This window comes from Spea bombifrons, chromosome 6 (assembly GCF_027358695.1).
Source record: "Spea bombifrons isolate aSpeBom1 chromosome 6, aSpeBom1.2.pri, whole genome shotgun sequence".
In the NCBI taxonomy this organism is placed as follows: Eukaryota; Metazoa; Chordata; class Amphibia; order Anura; family Pelobatidae; genus Spea; species Spea bombifrons.
This window is the reverse complement of record NC_071092.1, coordinates 15,302,941-15,328,252: the sequence shown is the minus strand read 5'-3', so window position 1 is coordinate 15,328,252 and position 25,312 is coordinate 15,302,941. Positions and strand designations below refer to the sequence as shown.

Below are 25,312 nucleotides of genomic sequence, written 5' to 3'. Positions count from 1 at the left end.
AACATCCTATGTATGGAAAAAGTCCAAAATGCATATGTCAAGTCAATAGCTGTAAGCTACTTTGTAGGGCTGCAACTAACGATTATTTTAATAATCGATTAGTTGGCCGATTATTTTTTCGATAAATCGGATAAAAAATACATTATTTTAAATTGAAGAAAAATTGCAATAAAAAACGTACAATTTACACTTTCATCTCTTTATTGCAATGGCCTCTCTATTCACCTTCTTGTTTTACTGACATAATAATAAAAGCTACAAGAACCCAAACACAGTGTTTCTCAAACTAGGTTTTAATACAAAGTTATTAGTAAATATTAATTCATATGTTAACTATTTTTCATATTTAATAAAAACTGAGAAAAAAAGCCGTTTAAATTTTTTTATTTACCAAACTGCCCCCAGTTATGCACATCTGACCCCCAGCTTGCCACTCAGCCCCCATATATGCCTTATACCTCTTATATGCCAGATTCCACTGTGCCCGATATGCCACTGTGCCCCCTGATATGCCACTGTGCCCCTGATATGCCTTATACTCCTTATATGCCAGTGATATGCAACTGAGCCCCCTGATATACCTTTTACACCCTGATATGCCTAATATCGATATGCCTTATACCCCCTATATGCCCTGAAATTCATAATACCCCCATACACCACTATAACTCACCCATACACCACTCTGGCTCCTCCCCCTCCCATACACCACTCTGGCTCCTCCCATACTCCACTCTGCCTCCTCCCCCTCCCATACTCCACTCTGCCTCCTCCCCCCTCCCATACTCCACTCTGCCTCCTGTGAACCTCCGTTGCTGACAAGACACCAGGGAGCCGGGTAGAGAGGCAGAGTGGCGTATGGGAGGGGGAGGAGCCAGAGTGGTGTCTGGGAGGGTGGCTCCCATACATCCGTCTGACTCCTCCCCCCTCCCATACATCACTCTGCCTCTCTACCCGGCTCCGTTACTGACAGGCACTTTCACTGCAGCTTCATAGAAGCCTCAGTGTAAGTGAAGGGCAGTAACGGAGTCTGTCTATGCGATGCAGACCCTCACCGGATGACAGAGAGGATGATTCTCTGTCAGCCGGTGGGGGTCTGCATCGCACAGACAGACTCCGTTACTCACCTTCACTTACACTGAGGCTTCTATGAAGCTGCAGGGAAAGTGCCTGTCAGTAATGGAGCCGGGTAGAGAGGCAGAGCAGTGTATGGGAGGGGGAGGAGGCAGATGGGAGAGGGGAGAGAGACAGAAGTGAGGGACCGGCCGACAGTGAGGAGAATCCAGGTCCCCTGCAGCGTTGCGGGGGATCTGGATTCTGGTGTTATAATCCGATCTCTGTTTGAGGTCGGATTATATAAGGAGAGGGGTTTTTCAGAGCATTTGCTCTGAAAAAAACCTCTTTATAATCGATAAAAATCTATTAGATTAATCGATAATGAAAATCGTTGACAACGATTTTCATTATCGATTTTATCGATTAGTTGTTTCAGCCCTACTACTTTGTATGAGCACTCTTCAGTCAAAATATTGTTATAGTACATGTGGAAGACTTAAGAGCTCCCCATTGCCCAGAATGTCTAACTTTTGAGGTCTCTCTTGAAAGCTAGAATCCGCATGCATTTAGCAGGGAGACTCTTTTGTTCCAGTACAATTATTAAAACACTGTGTTATATCCCAGTGATCCATATGGATAAATAATCTACCTCAAATCACCTTGTGTTATAGTGCACTGGGGCATGCTGGTGGATAAGATGAAGCTACCATATTATAGATTTTTAAAAACCCTTGTATTGAATTGTAAACATATATACAATGATTTGAATGATTTTGTAACAAGCAGTAAGGCACAACAATGAGTAGTCTTTGGGATCCAAGCAAAACAAAAACATATCAGCGGTGCAGGTGGAACTACCAAACCTAACGAGTCATTGTATAGATACAGATTTAAACATATTCCAGTGTTGTTGTTTTTGTTTTTTTGTACAACAAGGCTCACAGCTGCCCCATTTTAACAATGAAGGCACATTTCAAGGATAGAACAGTGTCAATTTGTTTAATATTGGCCTTTCCCAAACCCTTTATTCTGCTTAAGCAAAAAGTTATGGGGGTGCAAAAGCCATAATTTTATATCTCATAAGTTTTGCCATAGTCCTGTTGGCATGAATGGTATTAATATGTGTAAATATGTTACACCATTTTTAAATCAATAACCTGCACGCATTTAAAACACCTTTTCCATAAAAAAAGTGAATTTTGTAATTTTAATGGGTGGCAAATCTTAATATACTTTGTATCCTAATCATAAAATTATGCTTGTACAAATGCTGTTAATATATTTAATGCATACAATATGCGCAGAAACCCTGTTTCGTTATATAATTTTGGCAGAAAAGCTTGTGTGATAAATAAGAAAAAAACAAACAATTTTCTACTTTAACAAATATGGAGCACTCCATGGAAGTAAGCAGAAGCAGATCATTTTTATAAAATGTTTAGCACAAATGTCTCAAAACAAAATAATTACCTTTACAAGTATCCAATAAACATGCCTTAGTTGACTTGAAAGCTTGTAATCTAATGCAATTGAGTTAGCCAATAACATAATGTTTCAGCAAATTGCCGCATACCTTATTTTATAAAAACTATTTTAAAGTATAACCAGTGGCATTAAAAACAGATGCAGTTTATCAGATTTAATTAGGAGAAATGTTGTTTGCTCTGGTGTATTTTTAATTAATGTTTTGTGAAATTAGTGGTTTTACATTAGATTTACTTCTAAAATGTAAATAAGAGCTGCTGCTAATGAATATAGTCATTTTAAGGGCCTCTAACATGTTCTACCAATAAAAAATATTTCATACAAATTTTTTGTTTGCATTTGGCTTGTTCTAATGTTCTATGTGTGTGCTTTAAAGTGGAAAAACAAATGACACGTGTTCCTTTTTTGGGTTCTTGAACATGACAGTGAGATCTCAATCCAATAGCGCTCCTTTCGAATGTGGTGGAACGGAAGAGTGACCAGAAAAAAAGCCATTGCTTAAAGGAATAAAAATAAGCAAACATGTTTGCTGTTCATTGAAAGGCATATGGTAGATTTCCCAAACACATGGAAGAAGGTACTCTGGTCAGATGAGACTAAGCTTTTTCAAGAAAAAAACTGGCACAAACCCAACACCTCATCACCCCACGAACACCATGTTTTTCATCAGCAGGAACTGGGAAACTGTCAGGATTGAATGAATGGTGGAGCTAAATACAGGAAATATTCTTGAGGGGAAACTTCCAGAGATTTACCATTCAGCAGAACAATGACGCTAAGCATACTGCTAAAGCAACACTCGAGTAGGGAAACTCTTAACTGTCTTGCAATGGCCTTGTCAAAGCCCAGACGTCAATCCAATTGAGAATCTGCGGTATGACAAAGATTGCTGTACACCAGCAGAACCCATCCTACTTTAAGGAACCGAAGCAGTTTTGCTTTTATAAGCTTGGCACACCTAGCCACTGGGATCTTTACCCATTCTTCAAAGACATACCCCAAGAGACTTGAAGCTATTATTGCTGCAAAAGGTGGCTCTGGGAGGGCGGCTTTCTGTTTTTTGCCTTATTTCTTGTTTCACAATAGAAAATATTTTCTATCTTCAAAGATCAATTTCAGGTTGTGATGCAACAAAATAGGAAAAATGCCAAGGGAGTTGAATAATTTTAAACATTTATCTAAATTGGTATTCGCAATGCCCTTCGTATTGCCTCCCAGAATTAAAGTTCCCTAAACTACCTTATCAATTATTTCCATTAATATATTAAGGAAATTAATGACTCATTTTGGGCATACACATTAAAACAAAATATGAAGCAATATTCCAATTACAAATAAGAACATATCTGCTGCTTGAGTCGGATTCATGGTATATATATTAAATTTCAAATCCTTTGAGAAAACAGCTATGCCTCTTTCAGCAAAACTAGAGGAATATAACTTTGGCTATTTTTTAATCAATACCTCTGACAACCTTTGTTTTATGACTATGGAGCACAGGTTTTGGGATAGAGAACCAAAGCAAACATATAAATCATTCTATCGAGATGCAATCTTTTAGGCATCACTAACTCTGGAAAAACGAAAACAGAGTGCATGCATCGCTATCGAGAAGGAGAGAGACCGTGAAGAGACCAGAAATGAAAATTTCTCAATGTTTACATTTGTGAAAATCAAATGTCCAAAAAAAAAAAACTAAATGCATTAAATACAGAACGAATTTGCAATACTTCCATGACAAATTGTTGACCGTTCCCATCTTAAGTTTGTACATACGTACTTAAGAAATAAATACATAAATAACTGATAAAGAATGAAAAAATGAGAACGCATGTATCTAAAATACCTCCATATAAGCTACTAAACAAATTGGTATCCATATACAAACATTCAGATGCTAGAAACACATTATATATAAACATGCAAACTAAGTCATTAATTACCCGTATTTCCCCATGTATAAGACGCACCTTAATTTTGGGGCCTGAAAATTACACTTCTATCATGCCCAGGTTCCAGGATGAGTGTGATGTTAGCTGTGCTGGAATCTGGGTATGCCTGGGCATGATAGGAGTGTTTATTGCTGTTAGCAATCATGTATATTTAATATAACAATCACACTCCTATCATGCACAAGCAGCCAACACATGTACATCACTTTCAGCCTCCCTGTGCCCTGTACTTACACATCCATGCTATCACACACACATATATTCATTCATTCCCCCATTCACACAGACTCATATACCCTCCCCCACCATTACCTGAACTGCAGATCTTCCGGTGCCACTCGCAGACTTTGTTTCCCTCTGCGTTGCTCGAACTCTGAGTGAACTTCTCTTGTCTTGCCCAGGGGAGCTGGAACAGAGAGGAGTCATGTGATGTGATCTACATTCACGTGACTCCACTGGATTCCTGTGTCTCCTCGACGGAACAAGAGACGCTGCTGAGCAACACAGAGGTAAGCAAAAAAAAAAAAAAAAAAAAATCTACAACCACTGTATAAGACTGTTTTTACACCCCACATTTTTCACATATAACAGATGTATCTTAAAGCATGTAGTGGTTAATGCATAGAAATATAAGAGAAGTGTTTCAATTGTTTTCAACGTTATGTGTCTAGATATTTGAGTTCACACGTAATCCAGAAATCACGTGTGCAACCCCCCCTTATACATGCGTATACATAGTTACATATGCATCTACAAATAATAACGTTCAGATAAAGTGGCTGATGCAAAATAACACTGATTCCATTATTAGCCATTTATCAATAGATCTAGGAAAGATCTCAGAGGAAATTATTACAATTTCTTAATTAATAATTGTGTACAAATTTGATAAGCATATATAAATACCTGGAAGGGTGAAAGTTAATAATACATTGGTGAGTAACAAGTTATTTAAGTTAAAAAAGGCAATCTCAAAAAAAGGGTGCTTAATAGACATTCAAGTAAAGTGCAAAGGTAACAATATTCCTCATATAATATGTACCATATTTGCTTGAATACAAGACAAGTTTTTTCATAGCAAATGCTCTGGGGGCTCGTCTTATATTCAAGGTTGTCTTATAATCAGACCACAAATAGAGGTCTGACTATAAGACTAAGATCCAGATCCCGATCCCCACAGCGCTGCAGGGCACCTGGATTTTCCCCTCTGGCAGCCAGTGGACCTCTGCGCAATGTGTAGACAACATCCGTTGCTGCCCGGTACTTCCGCTGGGGCTTCTATGACGGAGCGCCATGTGACATGACCATTGCATAGACATGGCCCCACTAGACACCAGGGAGTCTGAAGCCCGAGGGACAAGTCATTGGTAAATCTGGGGGCAGAGTAGCATATCAGGGGGGTAGAGTGGTATATAGGGGGTAAGGTAGATCAGGGAGGCAGAGTGGCAAATAGGTGGATATAAGCCATATCTGGGGCAGAGTGGTATGTCAGGGAGGCTGTGTCATATAGGTGGGTATAAGGCATATCTTGGGGGCAGAGTGGCAAGCCTGGGGTTAGATGTGCATAACTGGGGCAGATGTGCATAACAGATGGGCAGGTTGGCAAATACAGGTAAATAAAAACAAAAACTGCTTTGATTTCACGTCTGATTTGTTGTTTCTAATCCTGAAGCATTGTTGCGATAAAACCCCTTAACTTGTCTCTCCCTAGAATGTTCGGTTTTATTTCAGATATATTTATTTCAGGTCCAATATTCCTAATTGTTTTGCCAACATATTGGCAATTACATGTAATAAGGCACACTACCTCAAAAAGATTAATTAATAAAGCAACAAATAGTAATTTTTTTTGTATAAGTACTGCAAACATGTTTTTGTTGATTTCAAATAATGACCACCTGAAATGGTAATCGTGTCCTGGGCCCAAAAAGGAGCATGCCAATAAATCTGTGATGTTTTTGTCCTTTCTTAACCCTTTTTGGATACAATATTAAATCCCTGCAAATTCTCCCAGTGATTGCAGGGGGACCTCTGCTGCTGTCTGCACATAAGTCCAGATGGACCAGAAACAGCATTTCTGCCTCCGATTGCTATTGAATTAGCCTAATTTTGTATTAGATCGACCACTACCTTTAACAATACGACTATGGCAAACTCCTGTTAGATTGGAGGGGGAACTGCTGTAGGTCTCCATGGATTTCTGGGAAGACAGCAGCAGCAGTGCCCCCTCCGATTGTGGTGAGAAATAGCTGCGATTGTTGTGGGGGCTGCTGTCCGCCTGGAAGTCCTAAAGAACGATCATATACGCTTAACTCTTTGCCAGCGTTCATGCCCCAGATGCCATCACCAGCTTCAGGAGGCATATGATATTTTCAGTCTGCTATGGGGATCAGCGTTCATGGCAGCAATTGGGTCATAGACATGCATTTTCAGTCCCACATGTAATTCACAAGTTTAGGCAACTGATCGATTAAACACCTAAAGAATACATAATAAAAATGCCAAAATGATTGTTTTTTTATTTTTTTATTAATAATGCGTGTTTGGGGCTTTTTTTTATTTTTTTTAACTGTATGAAACAGATTGAAGTGGCAAAAAGCCGCTGATGAGATTAGGGTGGGAGAAAAGTGGTTGTGAAGGTAACACATACACAAGACATATGTAGCTGACACTCTAGGGGCCAATTAAAAGAACACAAATTATATATATAAGCTTTACCACTCTCTTTTGACCAAAAGAAAAAAAGGTTTAATTAGCTAACACAAATGGCACACCTAGTAATAATCTGTTTAACACGTATTCTAAATGTTGTTCTTTACTATTTTAGCAGTTTTACCCCCACAATGGATAACATCCCTAATATGCTTGCTTTGTCTTTTGTACAAGTAAAACTGGAGCGCACACATCTTACCTTTGGCATACATACAATTGTGAAGACATTCCATATAGATTCTGGCATAAAAGACTAAATAATGTAGATTTTGAAGGAAAACCCATTAATAGAATTTTCTAATGAAAAAGCCCTTTTTTCAAAAAAACAATAGCGGTTGATGTTTCAGACGCTGTGCTTCATGACATGAAAGGATACACTATATTTGTCTATAGCATTGAGCATTTTGACTTTGCTCCCAAAGAAGCTCATCTTGGTGCCAAAACTGGGGTTGGCCCTTACTAATGTACAGTGAAGCCAAGTTGACACTATGACTCTCCTGCAAACATTATCTTATGGGCTCTATTCACTAAAATTAATCAAGTAATTTACACAGAAAACAGAAGTTTTTCTTTAAGAATAAAACATCTATATTAAATTATAGGATAATACAGCAATTTCCAAAATGAAAAATATTTTAGTAAATGTAATTTTATCAAAACATTTATACACTATGGGATATTATATAATAAGTAATACAACATTAAACAAACTCAAATACAGAGTACTTAAAAATATGTTTTTTGACATTGCTAAATGTGATTTTCAGGTTTTGTTTCGAAACTGCTGAAGGGGAAGACACCAGCATTTCTGGAAATATGCGCAATGCATTCTCCTAACATATACCAATACATTCCCCAGAGCATGTCATGTGTTGCTCCAACAGATAAGATTTTATAAAATCGTAAAAGCCCACATAAACTTTATTTTCATATATCATGTGCTAACATTCCCCATAAAACATATAAAATGTGTTTAAACCATATGAAACCATTCAGGAACACAGTAGACTTAGAGGTATGAGAACTTTTGAGCAACACATTTTGCTTTTTACATTTATTTTCATTATGTCAAGTAAACGTAAAGGAGTACGATGACAAAAAAAATTATCAATCAGTTTGATCTATGTACTGACATTGACTCAGCGTGGCTTGCAAGTCTCTTGCACTGAGGTCAGTAGAGTTAAAATGTTTTGGAGTTTCTCTGGAAGCCAATCTGGAGATGGTGTTCTTTGCAGCAGGAACTGTACATTTGTTAATGCATTATGTGCAGCTTGGATATGAACCTCCAATTCGTGCACATCGGATTCTGAACGGCGAGATCTTTTTGCTGAAGACTGTTTAACACAAAAAAACAAAAAATGTTCAATTATATAACACAAATAGCAGTAGGAATTAGCCAAGCCGTGCTGGATTGTAAATTGATTCCAGAATGTGCAGAGATGAGGCCGAAAGCTTACATAAGCCTTGTCTAAAAAGTTTCAAACTCAAGATTATTACAACTAAACTGCACTATAATCCTCTTTTCCTCATGATGCCATCTATTTTCTGTCCCTTCCAGCAAAAACACCCCCATATAATGATGACCTTCCATGTTTACAGGGGGGGTGGCGTTCTTCAGGTGAACCCATATTTTCGCTCCATAATCAGTGCTGATCATTATGGCCAAACAGTTCAATTTGTATTTCATCTGACCAGAGAACACTCCTCCAAAAGGTTTTCGTCCTGGTGATCCCCCGCAAGCTTCATTCTGACATGACTGACATGTTTTAAATAACAAATCAGAAAATTTAAAACGAGAGATTCTGCCAGCAGATTATAGACATATATATCCATTCATAAATAAATTCATAAATAGATCGTATATATAGCATTAAAATATTTAACCAAATGAGATATATTTATAGTTTAACTTCTTTCATAAATTCTTTGATAGGTTATTTAAATTATGTTATATAATTATTCTATTACTCATTTTCCTGGTTACTTTGTATCTCTCGCTATAGAAAGTAAAATTAAAAGTAAATATTTAATAGCATACAGGTTTCTCAAATTTTATGTGGTACCTTATAATTGATTCACAGTTTCTAGCTCTACATGCGTGCGGGTTACCCATGGTTTACAAATATCGATATTTATATTACTTTTAGCTACGTTCTCATAGTAGCCTTTTTCCATTTTGTGTTGAAATTGAATTTGGGCATGTATCTCGTTCCAAGATATTTTACCTTTCATTTTCCAATTTCTCGCTATAACGAGTTTACAAGCCAAAATTAATTGGACTATCAGATTTCTCTGTATTTTATGGAAATTCTTAAGTCCCATATGAAAGATGAATATTTGGGGAGATGGTTCAATTCTATCACCTACTAATTCTTCATTTACTTTAAAGAGGGTTAATACGATTGATCTCACTTCTTCGCATTTCCACCACATGTGATAAATTGTCCCATCTTCCTTTCCACATCTCCAACACAGCCCTGAGAGGTTATTATCATATTTAGAAATTTGAACAGACGTTCTATACCATCTATGAATAATTTTGTAAAAGAGTTCATGCATCCCAAGACAATGTGAATATTTTTTAATTTCTATGTAAGCTTGTAACCATTCCTCTTTAGGGAGTATAATTCCTATATCTTTTTCCCATTTCTCTTTATTAAGCAAAGAATCGTCTGTTCCCATACTTCTCTTTAATGTACTACTCGGTGAATTAATCTAGTTTTAAAGTGTTTATTAAGGAATTCTTCATATCCTGGGGAAGATGTTACTTCTACCGTTTGAAGATAGTGTTTTATTCTAATATAGCTGAATATTTCAGAGTTAGGTAAATCTCCTTTCTCTTTTAACAATGGCCAAGGTATGAAAGATTCTGTATTGTATAAATCCGATATAAGTTTTATATTTGTATAGCTCCATTTAGTTAGATCTAAATTGCTTATATAATTAGTCAGAACTTCTATTGGAGTTGTGGGGAGGAGCCTATTATTTATATTCATAATTTTTTTAAATTTATTAACTGTTATCATTAAATCTTTAATTATTAAGTTATCGCTTTTAATATATTTATTTGTATCATGGGTCATCCAAATAAAATCTGATAGATGTAGAAGATTTGTAGTTTCTTTCTCAATAATGAACCATGGAGTTTTATCACTTTCCGGTCTATCTAAAAGTAATAAATGTGTTATCATACACGTTTCGTGAATATCTTTGATATCAGGAACCGAGAGGCCTCCTCTTTGAGTATGTCTAACTAGGTTATTAAAGGATATTCTAGGTGGCTTATTTTGCCAAATATACCTTAAAATTATTTTTTGGATTTTAGAGAGAGTAAGATAGGGGACTCTCAGAGGTATCGCTCTTAACAGAAAAATTATTTTAGGTAAATAGTATGCATTAAAAGCGTTTATTCTTCCTAACCAGGAAATTTCCAGGCTCTTCCATTTATTTAATTTTTCTTCCATTTTCTTCATTAATATATTATAGTTATCTCTAACCATTTCTTTAAGATTATATTTAATTTTTATACCTAGATACTCCAATGAATCCATGCTCCAATTAACATTTATGAGTGATCTCATTAGTTTAGCTTGCTCTTTAGTCTGATTGGCACAGATGATCTGAGTTTTATTAACATTTAATTTATAGTTGGAAAAATTCCCATATTCTTCTATTAATTTCAAAACGTATCTCATTGATTTATCTGGGTTCAAAAGAGTTAATATAATATCGTCAGCAAAGAGTGTTATCTTGTATTCATTTTGCCCAATATTGATCCCCATTATTTCTTTTGAATTTCTTACTGATTGCGCTAGTGGTTCAATAGACAAAGCGTATAATAGAGGTGCCAATGGGCATCCTTGTCGCGTTCCATTATTAATTCTAAAAGATTTTGATGTTATCATTGGACCTACAATTTGAGCAGTTGGATTTTGGTATAGTGCTAAAATATTATTTTTAAATTTCCCGGATATGCCAAAGGCCTCCAAAGTTTCAGATAAAAATTTCCAGTCCACGCGATCGAAAGCCTTTTCGGCATCTAGAGCCAAAAACGCTGTATATGTTGAACTTTTACTGGTTATATCCATCAAATTTATCATTTTACGAGTATTATCTGATAAACCTCTACCAATAATAAAACCTGCCTGATCCGAATGTATTATTTCTGGTAGATAATTTTTTAATCTTTCTGCAAGTATCTTTGAATATATTTTGATATCAATATTTATTAATGATATAGGTCTATAATTCGGGACCTTACTTGGGTCTTTATTAGGTTTTGGTATCGGAGTAATGGAAGCCAATAGCATCTCAGAGGGAATTTTTGAACCATCTGCTATTTCTTCAAAGAATTTAAATAATAGTGGTATAATAATATCTTTAAATGCTAAATAAAATGGCGCTGTATATCCATCGGGACCTGGAGCTTTTTTCTTATCCAATCTTTCAAATCACTCTTTTAATCTCGTCTTCTTTTATCGGAGCATTTAGCATTTCTAAGTATTCTATTTTCAATTTCGGTAATTTAAGAGAATGCAGGTAATTTCGGATATCTGTTTGAGATTTTACGGAGCCTTCTAAATTATATAATGAGTTATAGTAATCTTCAAAACATTTAGACATGACAGACTTTCAAAGCCATGGCGATGTAGGACTCGCTTAACAGTGGATGGAGATACTTTTGTACCGGATATCTCCAATCCCTGCACAAGCTCTGTTGTCGTCTTTCGGTTCAGTTGAACCTCTTGAACCAAAGCAGATTCAGTCCTGTGAATCAATTTGTGCCTCCATCCTGGACGATAAAGTATCTGTGTGGTCCCATAATTTTTATATTCGCATAACATTGTTTGTACAGTTGATCATGGTTCATGTAGTTGTTCAGCAATTGCTGCTAAGAAGGATTCGAACTTGGGAAAATCTTTTTTGGAGGTGTTGGCTGAGTTGCTACAATTTTACTATGGCACCAAGGGTAAAAAGGCCCTGGCTCTACAGGTAGGTCCTTAAATACAGCCACAGGTGCCAAATAACTTCTAATAGCTACAATTGACCAATCAGAATATCCTAAAAAGACATTATATACATTTCTGGGTTCCTGAGTTTTTGAAAGACCCAATATTGTTTTGCGCTTTTTTTGTAAGTTATAGGGTAATAAGTACAAGTAGCATATTGCTATTTCAAAACATTCTTTTTCAAAACTGGTCATTCCGCCCCCAAGTACTATGTTTGGGATGCCTTTGAGGCTACAATTGGCACAGGCTCACCACAATTGGACAATGGAAGTCTGGAAGAACGTTGCCTGGTCTGAGTCTTGATTCCAGCTATGACATTCATATAGCAGGGTCAGACTTTGGCGTAAACAACATGAAAGATGTAAACAACATGTAAACAACATGGCAGGGTCAGACTTTGGCGTAAACAACATGTATCGGGTTCAGGCTGGTGGTGGTGTAATGGTGTGGGGGACATTTTCTTGGCACACTTTGGGGGGCCAATTGAGCATTGTTTAAACGTGACAGCCTGAGTATTGTTGCTGACCATGTCCATCCCTTTATGACCACAGTGTACCCATCTTCTGATGGCTACTTCCGGCAGGATAATGCACCATGTCACAAAACTCATCTGGTTTCTTGAACACGACAATGAGTTCACTGTACTACAATGGCCTCCACAGTCACCAGATCTCAATCCAATAGTGCACCTTTGCGAAGGAGATTTGCATCATGGATATGCAGCCGACAAATCTGCAGTGATGCCATCATGTCCATATGGACCAAAATCTCTGAGGAATGTTTCCCGCACCTTGTAGAAAGTATGTCACAATGAATTAACAGTTCTGAAGGCAAAAGGGGGTCCAACCTGGTACTAGCAAGGTGTCTCTAATAAAGTGGCCAGTGAGTGTATTTCAACCTGGCCAATTCAATTTACCCAATGAAACCACATATTTTGAAAACTAGACAACCCAGGGTATTTTAACTCTATGCACACAATTTTTTTTTTTCAATTCACCGCAAGTCAGATTTGACAGAGCAGGCCAATAAACTGTCAGCACGGACATAGATGTACAATATCCATATAAGGCAAGGAGATCTGTGCCACATAACAACCGCATTCGACAAACAGCGGCTGTAGGCAAAAAGTCATTTGAAACAACAACAACAAAAGTACCTGGAGGAAAAGAACAGCGTAGGAGAGGGAGTCTTGGCCGGAATACCGGTCAATCCCACGCCACGGGTATGTCAGGTACATAAACAGATCGTGTAAAAACAAACAGATCATGTAAAAACAAACACAACGTGAGCTATGCACACATTTTACCACCAGCCTTTGTCAAAGTTTGCAATAGTAATTTTCACAAATTTCACACATGAATTTACAGCTCCTAGTATATTTCAATTTCAAACACCCCAATATGTGTTCTGCAACATCTCCTGAGTGCATAATAAACTAGAAGGCAACGAATGATAGAACCACTTAACTTACCTCAAGAGACAGCTCTTCCATAAGTTTTGATGTAGCATTTGAAAAGAATGCATCTAGGACAACTTTTTCTTCTTTAACACGTTGTACCCTGATATCCTCTGTCTCTGATTTTGTGGTGGTCTAGAAACAAAATATTACACATGGTTTTGCTTAGTGTAGATTACTGCCTGAATCAACTTGCTAACAGGACTGCCCTTTTAACAGTTGTAGCCCTTTATATTATGCTTAACCAGAAAAGCATCCAGACCTTTCTTAAAAAATATCCACGGAGTTAGATTATACATCATCCTTAGGCAGAGAAATCCATATTTTTATTGCTCTTACTTGAAGAACCCTTTCCTATGCTGATGTTAAAATCTCCTTTCCTCGAGTCTCAACTGATGACCCTGTGTCTTTTATAGAGACCTCCTGGTGAACAGATCACTAGAGAGCCATTTAGACATCTATTTTCAAGTGAAAACAAGTTCAGTTTTTCTAGTCTTTCTTCATAACTAAAATTCTCCTTTCCTTTAATCAACTTTGTAGCGCGCCTCTGCACTTTCCCCAAAATTGCACTGCATATTCAGGGTGAGGTCTCGCCATCGCTTTATAAAGAGGTAAAATTATATTTTCATCTTGTGATTTAATACTCCTCTTTATGCATGCCAATACCTTACTGGCTTTAGATTTATCTACATTGGCTACAGCTGTTCATATCATGCACTGCATCTAAAAGATCAAAACAGTTGGTATGTAGGTAGAACTCTGGTTTGTGCAATTCCAACTCTGTGCTATGCTCTGTATAAAGCAGCAGGCATGTACAAATCAGGAAAGCCCAAGTTATGGCAAGTAGGGGAAAAAATTATATACCGCATGTCCTACTTGGAATGATGATTTTAGTTAATCTCATAAAAGTAAGTTATATTGCTTGTTATAAAAATGCATGCAAAGAAAATTAAAGGTACTGGCCAAGCAGGATGATGCAGAACTAAAGTGCTCAATGACAGTTGTAGTGCTTAGCTCCGTAAAAAAAATAACAAAATAAAAAAACCCTACTAGAAATTGCCACAAGTGTAACAACTGCCTTCTTTCCTTTCAGTCTGGCCTTTAATGGTTTAATCGCTACAATTAGGAACTTCCATTTTGGTTAAGGTTGTATTTTGCTTGCTCAAATATAATAATTAGTGATACCTTGTTTAGAAATGAGATCACTTCATTCTTTGTCTCTTCAGATGTAAGACTTTGAGGAACAACTTCTTCATGGCTTGTCTCCTTTGAAGCATGTTATGTGTTTTGGTAAAAAATAAGTAGACAATTATTGGTATGTGTTATTGTTTTGAGAGAAAATGCAATTTGACAGAACATAAAGAATAATTTAACAGTATTAAATTCTCTCATAGCCCTGGTCACAAGCGAGACATACCAGCACTCTCCCACCTAGAGGGGTGAGAATGCCCAGAATGAGGTGAAACCTGCATAACTGTGCGTAAGGTGGGCCAGGTTGCAGCCTTAGAAATGACCTCTGGAGAGGCAAGGTATTGGGCTGCCCAAGATGTTTCCATGGCTCTAGCAAAATGTGAACAAGCTGGTGAAGTAAGCACCTGGTTAGTAAACATGACTGACTGTAGACACCACAAAGTGAGCAATTGACCCATTTCAGGTCTCTTGTCCTCTCCTAGCTTAACAACCTAACAATAACTGGTGTAAGCAACATGTCCCCTTCATTCCTAAGTGAAGAACAAGAAAAAATAATTTTCTAGCTCAGGTGGAATGGAGATACCACCTAGGTGAGGGTACTAGCTTCAACAACAAACAAAAAACCTTGTCCTCATAAGAGATGAGAAAAGAGGAATTGTGAGAAAGACCCCAGTTCTGAGACTCACTGGGCAGTAGCCAAGTACTTTTACGTCAGCCACCTAATGTCATAAGTAAAGAGGTTCAAAAGATAGATCTACAGTTGTCTGAAGAAGAATGAGATCACACCGGGGACTAGGATCCGAAAAGTGCACATTCTGGAGTGCTGCATTTTAAGGATGTTAGTTTGCTATGGAGACAGCAAACCAGACTGTAAATCAGATCCAGTTTGGTTAGGTTGGTGCAATGATGACGGCGTGACCTCTCCCAAGAAGGGTCTTGTGGTGTACCCAAGAAAATAAGAAAAAGAGAGGGAAAATGTACATCAGCAGATAGATTTGGGTCAGGACGTCTATAAAGAGTACCGTATTTGCTCGATTATAAGACGAGGTTTTTTCCAGAGCAAATGCTCTGAAAAATACCCCTCGTCTTATAATCGGGGTCGTCTTCTCAGACCCCCCAAAAAATGTCTGCTGGGGCCATGCTGCTTACCGGTCGCGAGCAGCGTCTCTTCTGTTAGAAGCAGGAGGACAGGAAGCTTGCAGCGTCCTCACAGAGCTCTATCTCCCCCTCCCTCCTCTGGGGGCGGGGCCAGAGAAGTTGCTCTACAGCCGGTCCCCTGCAGAAGTCTTCGAGTGAGAGATCTGCAGTTCAGGTAAGGGGGTGGGGGAGGGTTTTTGGGTAAGTATGTGTGATTAATGTGTGTTTAATGTGTGAAGTATGTGTGATTAATGGAATGAATGAGTATTTAAATGTGTTTGTGTGTGATAGCATGGATGTGTAAGGGGGGTGGGGGTTGTAGCATGGCATAGGGAGGCTGTAATCCCACTACTATCATCCCCAGGTTCCAGCATGTACTGGCTGCCTTGGCTTGATAGGAGTGTGATTGCTGTTAGCAGTTTGATATATATATATATATATATATATATATATATATATCAAACTGCTAACAGCAATCACACTCCTATCAAGCCAAGGCAGCCAGTACATGCTGGGTTAAAAGGCATATCATGGGGCTGAGTGGCATATAGGGGGTTAAAATGCATTTCTGGACCTCCAGAAATGCATTTTAACCCCCTATATGCCACTCAGCCCCATGATATGCCTATATACCTCCAGAAATGCATTTTAACCCCCTATATGCCACTCACCCCCATGATATGCCAGAGTGGCATATAGGGGTATAAGGCATATCATGGGGCAGAGTGGCAAATAGGGGGGTATAAAGCATTTCTGGGGGCAGAGTGGCATAACTGGGGGGGGCAGGTTGGCAAATAAAAGGAAATTTAAAAAATATATTTTTCTCAATCATAGCTTTTATTAAACATGAAAAAATAATTTACATGAATTAATATTTACTGGTAAAACTTTTTTCCTATAGGGTCGTCTTATATTCAGGCTTTTTGTTTTTTTCCTAAATTAATATTTTGATTTTGGGGGGTCGTCTTATAATCGGGGTCGTCTTATAATCGAGCAAATACGGTACTTCCAGACCCTGGGGTCTTGGCTCTGTGTTCTGGCAACTTGTGTCATGGGCTCCTGGAGGGGACTGAGTGCCAGCCTCCTTACTACTGACTATGGGCCCTGGTAAAGAGTGCCATGTTATCCTTTTGTGTGTTATTAATAAAAATGTATTTTATTATTTCCTGTTTCCACACAGCACACTCTGGGCTGGGAGATAATCTAATCAAGACAATGTGTATTCCTTATCTCAGTGGCGTCTGTATCCTTTTGTATTGTTAATCCCTTTACTGCCCCTGTTGTCTCTGTGATGCAGATTAAGGGGGTTTGTATCCCAATATCTTCTTTTATGTTAATGTATGTTTTGCTGGATATATCCAGACGTCTGTGTCTAAAATAAATCAGTTCTCCTCTTGTTGTACCTAAAGACTAGTCTTGCCTGGTTATTCGGGTACCTGATAGCGATACCCCTTTACTTTGCTTGGGGATATTGCCGACGGATTGCGGGGAATTATTGTCCTGAAGGGAGAAGTCGCTCTTGGCGGAGAGGGACAACCTGAGGTCCCTGGTCGGTCCGTCACAACTGGTTGGCAGCGGTGGGATCTGACTTCTCCAGGACTGACACTGGGATTGCTTCCTAGTCTGAGGGACATTCCACACCAGGATCAATCTTGGAAACAGAAGGAAACAGAATGGGGGTGAGCTATGCAGAGCTGATGGACCCATCTGGAGCAGAGCGGGAGGCCTGACGGCATTTGTCTCTGTACAGCATTCAAGTATATGAATGGCGTGGACAAGAGCTGTTTGAGCTTGAAAAACAGCCTATTCCAGAGTATGTGGCAGTGGATGGGACTAGGGTCTCCACTGGCACCAGCCCAGCAGAAGAGCTGGCATCTGAGCAGGAGCGCCAGGGAGGGGATGCAGGCGGCATCACTCCCCAGCGGCTGAGTGAGTGCATCGGAGATGGTGCAGCCGGCCAGTCTCCCCAGCGGCAGCTCACAGATTCGGGAGCGGAAGAACCTGTCCTTGCTCCCCAGCGGCAGATCCCAATTGAGGGAGCTGAGGATATCGTCCTCCCTCCCCAGCAGCTGTGTGTTTTGCTGAATATATCCAGCTGTCTGTGTCTAAAATAAATCAGTTCTCCTCTTGTTGTACCTAAAGACTAGTCTTGCCTGGTTATTTGGGTACTGGATAGCTATATCCCTTTACTTTGCTTGGGGATATTGCCTAAGGATTGCAGGGGATTATTGTCCTGAAGGGAGAAGTCGCTCTTGGCGGAGAGGGACAACCTGAGGTCCCTGGTTGGTCCGTCACATTGTGGTTCTATTGAGCAGCCATCAGATCAATGTGAGGAACACGTTACACACCTCTGCTGAAATGCATCCAGGTGGAAGGACCATTTGACCAGGCATGGCTGAGGAAGTCCCCCTCTGTAAAGCCCACCTGAGGATTCTGGAAAGAAGTGCACTTCTTGTGTCTCAATGGTAGCAGTAACAATGTGATTCATTGGACATCTTTGCAGGATAGTTGACCACTAGGACAATGCTCCAGAAAGATGATGTGTAGGACCTGCTTTCATGCAGACGAGAGGCCCTGACAGTTGTGTGGAAGAAAGAAGGCTAGCCTAATCCAGAAGGAGTGACTAATCAGCTGTGGGGAAAGTTGGTCAGCTATGCCAATGATTTCAAAATTTGAGATGAGATGAATCTGTGAAAAGTTCTGATGGCCATTCTTCTGAATATGTAAGATTTAAGTCTACAGTGGATGAATATGGAACTAAGCATCGGGGGAAACCTCTGCTAGAGCTTGGGTTTGGGGCTGCATCCGGACAGAGATGTCAAGCATTCTTGTCAAGTATTGGAATCTGTATTGAGCCATTTCTGGAAACTGAGATGGGATCTAAACAAGTTAACGGTCTCTGTAGCACATGGAAAAGGAGATTCTGTGACCTTTGGAGATAAGACCTTGGATCAATCCTTTAGTCATGTCTCCCTTAAGTACCGTCTTTGCTTGATTATAAGACGACCCCCCAAAATATGAATATTAATTTAGGAAAAAAACAAAAAGCCTGAATATAAGACGACCCTATAGGAAAAAAGTTTTACTAGTAAATGTTAATTCATGTAAACTATTTTTTTTTTAATAAAAGCTATTATGGAGAAAAATATTTTTTTTTGTTTTTATTTCCTTTTATTTTCCAACCTGCCCCCCCAGTTATGCGCACATCTGCCCCCAGGCTTGCTACTCTGCCCCAGAAATGCTTTATACCTCCTACATGCCACTGTTCCCCATGATATGCCTTTTAACCCTCTAAATGCCACTGTGCCCCATGATATGCCTTTTAACCCCTATGTGTCACTCTGCCTAAATAAATACAGGGTTTAGATTCCCCTTAGTTTGCACCCCTTTACCTCTAACTGCACCTTAAGTTAACCTTATTAATTAAATTAAGTCTCAGTCGTCAGCATTAAATTAACCCTAAAGACCCCATTAACCATAACTGCCCCTAAAATAACCTCCACCTTCCCTAACTTTCAACAGCCCAAATATTAATCGTTGGCAACGATTTTCATTATCGATTATCGATTAGTTGCTGCAGCCCTTATTAGAGGACTGGTGGGAGAACCACCAACTATCAAGGCCAGGTCAGCAGACAGGACTGACAGGCAACATATTAATCACCGGCTGGACAGACAAGCTACTAAGGAGGGTAAGTTCTTCCATTTCAAAACACTAAAAACAGCATTCTGAGAAAAGTAAAAACATGACAATAGCTGAAAAAAAACCAAAAATGAATCAAGAGGTCAATAGGACACAAATTGCCTCAAACAGACCAACAAAAAGGGTTAGGCCTGTAAGCAAGAGGGGTTATAGCCCAAGGAAGGGAGGAACAGAAAATGTTTCTTTTTTGTGCTGCCTCTACACACACTTGAGGATATAACTCACTTATTCTACACTGATGAGGACCATGACAGAAATCTATAATTTTATTTTGAATTTGTATATTAGCTGCATGACTTGTAATTTGTAATATTGCAAGAAGGTATTTACAAAAGATCATACAAGAAAAAAAAATACTTTACACTATAGTAGTACATGGCACACAAAATGCATTGATATACCTTAGCGAAATGAGTAAACGCTTCTAACGCATGTTGTTTGATTACCCATGACTTGTCTTCTAGGAGCAGGGAGAACAAGCTTGATATTTTCGGAAGAACAGCAGTCTGAAAATATACATATATCAATGTTAAATCATCACATTTTCTTATCTGCAGTCATTACAAACCATGCAGCCCCAAATACACTTTATTCAGAGGTACAAAATGGTTGTTCTGTCAGATTACTTACAGATTATCTGTAAGGGTTGTTGTCAAACCAACTAGATTTTTTAATGGAGATTTTAGGTAAAACCAGGATAGTTGGTGGGCTATGAGAACCAATTGTTTACAGCAGGCAGATTTTACAATTTCTTTGTTGTTTTCTTAATTTTTCTTCACATAGCCACCAGATTTTTGTTACTCAATAGGGTTTGTTTGTTTTTTTTTTTTTTTTTTTTACCTGAGCTTCCTGATGGATGCAAATCTTTCCTAAAGAGCCCAGAAATTCTATTGTTGCTAACTGCACATGAGCTGGGGGGTTCTCTTGAGACAGTGATGACAGCAGTGACACAACCTGAAATAAAATTAATGAATGTGGACAACTCTCTCATTGGTTTACAGAAATTAAATATACACAGATATGTTGTATGACAGAGCTTTGAAAATAATCACTATTTCTTAAAAATAAAATAAAGTATTTGGAATGTCTAGTCAACTAATATTTGTAAATGTGTGTTTAAATTTATTCAAAAAAAATATAATTCTATAGTAATGAGAAGCACTAAGGTGTAAATGTTTTTTTCCTCGTTACCTGTATTAGTAAAGTGGTCTCCATAATTTGTACAGTGAAGGTCGAAAGGGCTAATACAAGGCAAAGCGTCTGCTGCAAATCGTGTTGGCATAAAATCTGATGTAAACCAAAAAAAAAGTAGCTAAGGGATTGTTCACTAGGCATAGAAAATTCCTTAGAAGAAATCTGAAAACCTCTATGCAACAAATGATTTAAACTGGCTGACTGACTACCTGCTCCTTTTACCATATAAAAGTAATTTTCCTTTGATGGGATGATTTAATCACATTGCTTGCTTTTGTATCACATCACGAGAAATTAGAAAAAATGCACACAACTGAAGAACTATTTCTGGGAGTGGCTGGGGTATTTCACTGCAAAGAATGATATTCCTAATGCTGCATTTAGTAATAAAAAAAAGTCCAAACAAGAGAATAGGGGGTACGCCACCTTTAACGCCTAAAAGTCAGACAGTAGTAGTTCCCCCCCCCCCACACACACACATTGTGCTTCCACACCAGGATTTGTGGGAAGATACAGCACTAAATTTGGGATCGACCCCCAAATCTTAATATTAATTTAGGAAAAAAAGAAAAAGCCTGAATATAAGACGACCCTATAGGAAAAAAGTTTTACCAGTAAATGTTAATTCATTTAAACTATTTTTTTTAATAAAAGCTATGATTGAGAAAAATATTTTGGTTTTATTTCCTTCTATTTTCCAACCTGCCCCCCAGTTATGCACATCTGCCCCAGAAGTGCCTTATACCCGCTATATGCCACTGTGCCCCATGATATGCCATTTAACCCTATATGCCACTCTGGCACTTAGAGGGTTAAAAGGCATATTATGGGGAAGAGTGGCATATAGGGAGGTTTAAGGCATTTCAGGAGGCAGAGTGGCATTAAAGGGGTTAAAAGGCATTTCACAGAGCACTCTGCCTCCAGAAATGCCTTACATCCCCCATTTAACACTCCCTCTCCCTCCTCCAAACTTACCGGTGCTTCTGAGTTGGGTGGGGCGCATAACACAGGAGGGTCCAGGTCCCCTGCATCTGAGCCCCAGGTGCTTAGTCCGGACAGCATGTAGAGCTCCACGCGAATCGCGTAGAGCTCTACACGCTGCCCGGACTAAGCACTGGGGACTCAGAAGCACCGGTAAATTGGGTCGGGGGTTAACACAGGAGGATCCAGGTCCCCTGCATCTGGGTCCCGAGTGCTTAGTCCGGACAGCATGTAGAGCTCCACGCGAATCGCGTAGAGCTCTACACGCTGCCCGGACTAAGCACTGGGGACTCAGAAGCACCGGTAAATTGGGTCGGGGGTTAACACAGGAGGATCCAGGTCCCGAGTGCTTAGTCCGGGAAGCGTGTAGAGGGGGGGTTAACACAGGAGGATCCAGGTCCCCTGCATCGCTGCGGGAGATCTGGATCTTAGTCTCATAATCAGACCTATTTGAGGTCTGATTATAAGACGACCCTGATTATAAGACGAGGGTTATTTTTCAGAGCATTTGCTCTGGAAAAAACCTCGTCTTATAATCGAGCAAATACGGTATTTATCACATGACCTGCATGGTTGAATGCAGTACAGACACTCTTGGGAATTAGTTTATTTTTAGTGGGTGGACCACAGTACGCCCTGGGGTGGATTTTAACATAATTTCACACATTCTTACCTGTTCCACGTTAAGAAGAGACATTAATTGACCAATGACTCCAGTTACTGCAAACTGTTGCTCTTTGTCCAAAGGTTCTAAAGAGGAGCTGCATGCAGTCAGCAATGCAGACAAAGCACACTTCTATAGATTCAACAATAGAAGAGAAGTATTATTATTAAGCTTTGGACAGGGCTGATGCTAAGGTTTGAAGTATTAGGAATGCGATTACTTTTAGATGCTGTTTAAAATGTACACGTTTAATATTTATTTTGCTATCTAAATAAAAAGGTAAATATATATTTCCAGTTGTAATGTTTACCAGGCTTAGTGTGTACTTATAATAAATATAATGTATAATAATCGCATTATATTTATTATGAAAATATTATAACCTTACATAGTGACTATTTTGATAGCTATATCTGCTGGCCTAACAGTAAATCACGTTGCTGCAATTGAATATATGCATGTAAACTTTGCAAACATTATTTAGTTGGTCACACTCCAGGGTCGCTGCTAGAATAATAATGACTAATAAATGCACACCTGCTGTGTATATATGCAGGTTCTGACTGTAGGGTTGAGCAGCCCCATAGGTGCCACATTAATGTTGTTGAGAGAAGGCTTTAAATTCATTTGGGTTAAAATGAGAATGAGAGTGTGAGAAAAAGGGTCAGTGAATTTCAGACAAAATTCTGACATTTTTGCTTTGTTTTCATCTGCCACGTGATGGTCTGGCCTCATTTACGTGTCTCCAAATGCACAAGCCTTGTGTCCAGAGAAGGCTTGAAATGGCTTGAGTGTCTTATTTGGGTTAAAATGCAGTACAGTCCCACAGATTCAGCTCCTTGGTAATACAGCCATGAAAAATGTTGATGTACGTAGGGTACATTGATGTAGTGGCGAGCTAAGCAATATATATATATATGGCCATATAATATGGAATCCCTCAATATTTATACCTTAGGTTTTTGAATAGTAGTTGCTGGGCACAAGCTGAATTCTTGATTTTCTTGTGTTATTTAGTTTGACAAATTATTAAATTGGGAAAGATTTAAATACGTTTGGCTGCGGTATGATTGTTTGTGCTAGGTGTGATGGTTCTAGCATCTAAAACAGCACACATTTTGTGCGCTACAGCCTTTGGACAGATAATGGGGAATAAACAAAAAACTCAACTCTGTGAGGAAAAAACACCTTGTGTTAATAAGAGAAGCCATATGATAATGACTAGAATTGCTCCAGGAGTTAGAAATATACTCAAATAATTCCACAAAAAACAGTGCTGTGAGGAAAGGCACGACTGCCTGCACAATGCACTGAACCTTTAAGAGGCCTGGCTATAGCAGCAAACTACCATATCGGTGTACATAATAAAGCTGCCACCAAAAGTGCATGTGTTATTACAAGGCAAAGTAAAATGCATACAATTTGGCCTGACTCCAGCACTGGCACTTAGGTTGGAGAAGAAAAGTCCCTTTGGGTTTTTTTGGTTTGAGCTCCCTATTAAATGTTAAGTGGGTGAGGTATAGCCTGCCCACTTTTGTTATCATAATGATTTGGTTTTGGTGGCAGCCAATGATTTTGTTTTAGATTAGTAACACTGTAATCAGTTAGGACTCTCTCTCTTATGGGGTGCCTTGATGTGGTTTGGCCAAAACACAGCACTAAAAGCTTATGACTACTTTATTATTTTGGCATATCGGCAGTGTTGTTGCCACCCAGTAAACTGAGAATTAGCGCATACGGAGAGTATTGCATTACAGTGTTTTAACAAAACAAAAAAAAAGATTCTCATGGAACTCACCAGTTGAGGCAGGTCCTTAAGCATACACCTTCCATTGAACCAACTCAAACATTGAGAGATTCCTGCAGACAAGAGGTCATTCTTTACTTGTGCTCCAAGAGCATTTGGCAGAGCAGCAAGAGAAAGGTGCTGCCAAACTAAAAAGTTTTCCGCTTCTTTCGGAGGAAACATCTTGATAAATTCCATCTGAATTAACAAGAAAAAGACAATCTGTGGATGAGGTTTATTTTTTAAAGGAATAAAATATAATTATACGCAGACGGCTTCTCTTAATCATGCTATTACAATTATCATGAAGCAATTGGCATTATAAAGCAAGGTATACCAAAGTTCCCACCATCTTAATGTATGTTACACTATTTTGTGAGTGTATGTCAGTTTCTGTTTACAGGTCAACAAATATTTATGAAAGAAGAAGTAACCAATGAAAAACTGAGATCTATACCTGGTGATCAGGGGCCATTAAGAAGAGTAGCCTCCTGAGGAGCACAGCTAGATGAGATAACTGGTAACAGTCACTAGTACACGATTTTACCTGTAACAAAATATTCAATGCAGAATTTTGAATACATATCGCACAACTATTACATTACAAAAAACTGAGATCTATACCTGGTGATGAGTGGCCATTAACAGGGCTGAGCGTCCACCTACAACCCGGGGGAAACTACCCGATTCTACACAACTCAAATATTTCACTAGAACTGCCATTTTTTCAATGTGCATCTTTGAAATGCAACTCTGGTTTCACTACTGGCCATGGGATACAAAACTTTCAGAGAAGACACAAATACTTACCAAACAAGCCACAATGTGCACATGATGGGCGCAGAGCTCTGCTGTTCCGTATCTAGGTAAAACACAGGTAATTAAAATATTGCTTTGTCTTCTTAGAATTAACCCTCTGAGGGTCTGGATACACTTTCCGGCCTGGCATGTCATGACATTAAATGAGTTGAGAAAGCGACCAAAAGG

At 38.7% G+C, this 25,312-nt stretch overlaps 1 protein-coding gene across 2 annotated transcripts in view; it reads right to left on the bottom strand.

Annotated features, from left to right (window-relative positions):
* Positions 1–7,769: 7,769 nt before the first annotated feature.
* The window catches only part of FIRRM (FIGNL1 interacting regulator of recombination and mitosis), a 52,315-nt gene continuing 34,772 nt past the window's right edge, over positions 7,770–25,312 (bottom strand). For both annotated transcript variants that reach the window (XM_053469404.1, XM_053469405.1), the window contains exons 15-24: positions 25,136–25,187; positions 24,783–24,872; positions 24,338–24,523; positions 22,549–22,671; positions 20,892–20,987; positions 20,541–20,654; positions 20,102–20,206; positions 14,856–14,936; positions 13,686–13,805; positions 7,770–8,539 (exon numbers count right to left, since the gene is read on the bottom strand). In XM_053469404.1, the coding sequence (XP_053325379.1) occupies positions 8,345–8,539; positions 13,686–13,805; positions 14,856–14,936; positions 20,102–20,206; positions 20,541–20,654; positions 20,892–20,987; positions 22,549–22,671; positions 24,338–24,523; positions 24,783–24,872; positions 25,136–25,187 (1,162 nt within the window). In that variant the 3' untranslated portion in view covers positions 7,770–8,344. The remainder of the gene's footprint in view (positions 8,540–13,685; positions 13,806–14,855; positions 14,937–20,101; positions 20,207–20,540; positions 20,655–20,891; positions 20,988–22,548; positions 22,672–24,337; positions 24,524–24,782; positions 24,873–25,135; positions 25,188–25,312) is intronic.